At 47.1% G+C, this 5,664-nt stretch overlaps 3 protein-coding genes across 3 annotated transcripts; all 3 read right to left on the reverse strand.

Moving 5' to 3' along the window:
• Window positions 1–321: 321 nt before the first annotated feature.
• On the reverse strand, window positions 322–2,760 carry LOC118756459 (the record flags this gene model as incomplete). Its single annotated transcript, XM_036491222.1, has 1 exon — window positions 322–2,760. A coding segment is annotated over exon 1 (2,439 nt), but the record flags the coding sequence as incomplete, so codon positions are not given.
• A 10-nt stretch (window positions 2,761–2,770) lies between these two features.
• Window positions 2,771–4,537, reverse strand: LOC118756457. The gene has a single exon (XM_036491220.1). It carries the CDS (start codon window positions 4,535–4,537, stop codon window positions 2,771–2,773), a length of 1,767 nt encoding a protein of 588 aa, XP_036347113.1.
• A 384-nt stretch (window positions 4,538–4,921) lies between these two features.
• On the reverse strand, window positions 4,922–5,395 carry LOC118756458. The gene has a single exon (XM_036491221.1). The coding sequence runs from the start codon at window positions 5,393–5,395 to the stop codon at window positions 4,922–4,924; it is 474 nt and encodes a 157-aa protein (XP_036347114.1).
• Between the last annotated feature and the right edge of the window lie 269 nt (window positions 5,396–5,664).

Here is a 5,664-nt window from a genome sequence, read left to right on the forward strand (position 1 = left end):
TTAGAAGCTTATTAAGACAACTTTAAGCTCCAACAAACTTCATTTAAGAACATGCAAATTTGAACTCAACATACCGCCGCCCTTGAACTATCTAAGTTAGATAAATGATACGTTCAATTTACAATTACTTTGTTTCTTTAAAAAAAAAAATACTTAAAGTTATGAATTTCATTCTTAGTCTAAAGGTCTTCATCAGCAAAATAAATCTTCCTTAGTCGGTAGAAGGCACAATTTAGTTATTGGTCTCTTGTATTCCCCGGTTGCAGTCTTCACTGTAACAACACGTACTCGGCCATCAACTCCTGAGTGACACCGAATTACCCTTGCGAGTGTCCACTTAGTCGGAGGGGTGAGATCGTTGAAAATAGCTACTATATCTCCTTCTTCGAAATTACGTGAAGGACGAAACCATTTAGTGCGACGTTGCAGACTCAAGAGATACTCGTCTTTCCAACGACGCCAAAAATGTCGTCGCATTTCTGAAATTAATTGCCACCTCTGATGGAGATTTCCACAGAACCCTTGACCCTCAGGTTCTGGGATGGACTTCAGAGGTTCGCCGATAATAAAATGTCCAGGTGTTAAGGCTTCGAGGTCGGAAGCATTTGTTGAAATTTCACATAGTGGGCGAGAGTTAACGCAAGCTTCCACTTCAGTTAATAGCGTACTGAAGTCTTCGTACGAAAGGAAGGTATCTCCTAAAACACGCTTCAAATGGTATTTGATACGTTTGATACCGGTTTCCCAGTATCCACCCATGTGTGGTGCGGTCGGCGGGTTGAAATGCCACTCAATATTGGAGTCAGCAAAAAACGACTGAAGCGCATCATCAGCCATGCACTGCTCGTACTTGTTGCGCAGTTCCTTTTCAGCTCCAACGAAATTCGTGCCATTGTCAGATACCATGGTCTTGCAATACCCTCTTCGATTTATGAAACGCTTGAACGCGTTGAGAAAAGCTGGTGTCGATAGATCCCCTACAAATTCAAGATGCATCGCACCAGTGCACATACAAATAAATGAACATATATATCCTTTCGTAGATTTAGCTCCTCTTCCGTAAGTATATTTGTATGAATCGGGTCCAGCAAAGTCCACGGCAGTGCGTGTGAAGCAACGAGCATATGTCGTACGGGACGCGGGAAGGTCACCCATTGACTGCGAGGCAGCGTTACGATTGATGCAAGTGCACTTGACGCATTTGTGATAAATGCTGCGGATCAAACTACGAGCTCCAATCACCCAATAACGACGCTGCAATACGACCTGCATTATACGTGGCCCAGCGTGCAAAGTAAAGTAATGTATATCGGAGATGATGAGGCGTGAAAGCGGAGAATTCTTGGGCAAAACTATTGGATGCCTCGCGTCGTTTGAAATATTTGCGGATTTCAGTCGTCCACCTACACGGAGAATACCGTTGGGATCCAGAAATGGTTGCAAACGCACCAAGCTACTACGTAGCGGGATCGGCCTATTTGCGCTGCAGTGAGAGATCTCATTGGCAAAGTGAAAGTTTTGCGTATATTTAACTAAGCGGCGCTCCGCTTCGACCAGCTCCAACCCGCTTAGAGGACCATGGCGTTTTTCGACGAGACGCTTAGTTGCTCGAATGTTACAAACGAATCGTAAGCAGAATGAAATGACGCGACGTAGCTTTGAATACGACGAATATTTTGTAATGACGGGCCAGTAATCGTTTGAATTTGAAACGTTTGCTGCAACTTTGTTTCGAACGCCAATGTCGGTTGCGTGTTGATTTGTCGACTCTTTCTTCCAAAACTGGTCTGTACCTTTCAAAAATTCAGGACCGTTCCACCAAAGTTTGTGACAAAGGAGATCAGACGGCGATATACCCCTGGACGCGCAGTCAGCTGGGTTCAATTCAGACCTTACATGATGCCAACTATTCGGCGGCAAAACGTCTTGGGTTTCGGCAACGCGGTTAGCTACAAAGGTTATCCATTTGCTAGGATGTGCTTGTAGCCAGGCTAAGGTGATGGTTGAATCCGTCCAAGCATATAGCGGGTAGCGAAGATTACCCCAACTGTGCAGCACGTTTCGGACCAACTTCGAGGCTAAATGTGCAGCGCAAAGTTCAAGGCGGGGTAGAGTCGTGGGTTTAAGCGGTGCAACCTTAGTTTTCGATGAAATGAGGCTTACAGCAACAGTACCGTCGGGTTGCAAAGTGCGGGCGTATACCACAGCGGCGTAAGCTCGTTCGGAAGCGTCAGCAAACACGTGCAGCTCCGTGAATGAGCCGGCCATTCCGGATCCAATCCAGTGATCGACCTTCAACTCCTTCAAGTTCTGTAGCTCTACTCGATGATCTCGCCAAGCCTTTTCGATTATGGGTGGTACTGGGTCGTCCCACCCAACTGCAGAACGCCAAACGTCCTGAAACCACATTTTACCCTTTATTGTGACCGGAGCGAGTAAACCCAGCGGGTCAAAGAGCGTACTAGCGTCGGCTAGGAGGGATCTCTTGGTTAGGGTTGCGGGTTCTTTCTTCAAATTGACGGCAAATGTGAAATGATCTCCCTCGGTGTCCCACATCAGACCCAGCGCGTGAACGTCTTTACCATCGACTACGTAGTGCGAAATACCCCTCGAAGATTCGGAAATACTCTCGTTGAGCTCCTTACAGTTCGATGCCCACTTTCGTAACTCAAAGCCTCCTTCCATTAAAATCTGTGAGACATGTTGTTGCAGGGACTGAAGTTCGGTTTTGCAAGATGTACCAGTAAGAAGATCGTCCATGTAAAAATCTCTAAGGATAACTGAAATAGCTTTTTTCGGAATCGTTCGTAGAAGTCTTGGCAGTTTGTTGCAGCGCCTTTACGGCCAGATGAGAAGCAGCCGCCACACCATAAGTTACTCGTAGCATGCGGTAATCTTGAATTGGCGCAGATGGATGTGCACGCCAAACGATGCGTTGTAAGTCGATGTGCTTCGGTGACACACATACTTGACGGTACATCTTCGCAACATCGGCGGTGACAGCGAAGCGGTGCATACGGAAACGCAACAATATAGAGTACAGGTCGTGCTGCAATTGCGGCCCAACACAAAGGGCATCGTTGAGCGAATTCCCGGAGGTGGTTTTGGCAGAAGCGTTGAAAACGACCCTTAGCTTCGTCGTAACGCTCGACTCCTTCAGCACTGGGTGATGCGGCATATAATACACTGCATTAGTCGTCTCTTCGGGTACAGGTTCCATATGTCCCATATCTATTAGTTCTTGCATGAACTCGTTGTATAGCGCTTGCAACGCATTGTCCCGAGTCATCCTCCGTTCGATGCGTAATAGACTTCGCACGGCAAGGTCGCGAGATTCACCCAATGGCACGTCTGCTTTCAGCGGTAACTCCACTAGAAAGCGGCCATCAGGTGATCTTTGGTGCGTAGAAGCGAAATGATCTTCGCAGAAGCTCTCTTCGAGTGTGAGATGAGGTTTTTTCGGAGATTCCTCAAGCTCCCATAACCTCGTTAGCGCGCGATCGAGTTGCACATCACAGTGCAGCGACTGTACGTTGATCGGTGGCGAAGGTGAAGCTTTGATACTTCCGCACAAGGTCCAACCAAAGACCGTCTTTTGCGCCATAGGTGCGCCGAGTGGACCTTTACGAAGTTCAGGACAGATGAGACGACTCATAATATCCATACCAACCAAGATATCGATGCGACCGGGTTTCATAAATTGCGGGTCAGCTAGGACCAAACCCTGAATATGCGGCCATTCAGGAATGTCCAGAGTATGCGACGGCAAGTCGCTAGTGATTTTCGGCAAAATCAAGGCTTCGACGGGATAGCGATCTTTGGAGAAGTAGGACGAGAGTACGAGTGATGCCTCACCCTTACAGTGGCCTCCCTGCGATGAACCTATTCCGGTGACAATTACCGAAGACGATTTACGGGGTAGACCCAAGCGTTGTACACATGCCTCAGTGACGAATGTGGCATGTGAACCAGAATCAAATAATAAGCGCGCCGTCTGCCATCGGTCGGCGCAATCGCGAACCTTTACAGAGGCGGTGGACAATAACACAGTTTGTTGCGTTAGAGGAAGCGGGGTATCTTCAGAGCTCAAGTATGATGAGACAGCATTGGCATTCGTCGGCGAACTGGTGCTAGCAGACGCGTTTATGGGGATGGTTGTGGATGACGTATCCGGAACGGTGCGGTTAGCCTCGGCGACAAAATGGGCGGATGTAGCGGTTGATGTTCCCACACCATGGAGCAGCGTATGATGTCGTTGGTTGCATATACGGCATGCGGAGCCACTATTGCAGCGATCCTTGTAGTGTCCTGGACTCAAACAGTTAAAGCAAGCTTTGCTTTCTTGAATGAATCTCGACTTTGCGGTGCGATCTAGGTCACGGAATTTCTCGCAAGCATAAATTTTATGGGATTCATCGCAGTACATACAACGCGTGTCTGGCTGTTCCGAGATAGCGTGAAAAACTTTAGTTGACTTTCCAAACGCCTTTGACACAGTTGGTTTTTCTGCTACTTGATTTGCTGGCGTGATGAGCATCTCCAAAGAACGGCACCTTACCTCCAAAAATTCAGTCAGCTGTTCAAAGGTTGGTGGTTCGTCGCTTAATAATGACAGCTCCCACTGCTTCCTGGTCTCAAACGCTAGTCTGGAAACGATCTCGTGAACCAGCCAATCGTCCCAAAAAATCGACAGGACGCCCTAGTGCTTTGAGCTCCCGTATGTGCTGTTGAAATGCATTCAAAACTCTCCTTATAGCATCAGCGGTGTCGTCTGTGACCCTTTTAACCTCCGCGATTGCCCTAAGGTGTGCCTCTACGATAACGCGCATAACTTTGTAACGCGATTTAAGTAGATTCCAAGCCTCATCGTAGTTGGCGTCACTGATCTGGAATCCACTTATTATACTCAGCGCATCCCCCTTCAAACAGCTACGCAGATAATGCAACTTCTGCCCCCCCCTGACAAGGCAGCATTGCCATCAACTAATGAACGGAAGGAGTCATAGAAGGCAGTCCATTCAGTGGAATCGCCAGTGAACGTTGGAAGATCAATTTTGGGCAGACGTATGGATGCAGAAACAATGGGTGAAGCGGTTATGGGTTGCGATGAAGGATAAACTTTACATTTCTGCACACGCCTAAAATTTGCCAGAGCCGTGGCATACCAAGATTCGGCCTGTTCGCGAACATTATCCTCCACATCGGCGTTTTCACTTCCACACGAATTTTCCACGGCATCTTGAGCGGTGTTGAACCGGTTCCATTGCTCACTCAATAACCCTAAATAACTCTCGACGCCATCTATGTCGAGCATGAATGTTTCATCTAGGCTCTTTGTCAAGTATCTTTTGATAGCTTTAAGGGCCGAATCTCGCGTTTTTACAAATTCCGACATTTTTATTTTTCAATAATTTACTTGCAGGTGGGTATAATTTATGCGGCTGAATTTGCAAAGAAAAACCAAAGGCAATAAGATAAATATGTATGTATGTATGTATATATATGCGCTAAAAGTGAATAGCGCAACTTTGCAGGGGACGAATGAAAGTCACACCGATCTGTTAAATTATGCGGGTTTTTAAAGAATCCTTGAGCAATCCGGCTCGACGGACCAAAATGATGCGGCAGAATACTTCCTTTGCGGTGCGGGTTGCTTTCTTGTTA

This window comes from Rhagoletis pomonella, unplaced genomic scaffold (assembly GCF_013731165.1).
Source record: "Rhagoletis pomonella isolate Grant_MI unplaced genomic scaffold, Rhpom_1.0 Rhpom_scaffold_10371, whole genome shotgun sequence".
In the NCBI taxonomy this organism is placed as follows: Eukaryota; Metazoa; Arthropoda; class Insecta; order Diptera; family Tephritidae; genus Rhagoletis; species Rhagoletis pomonella.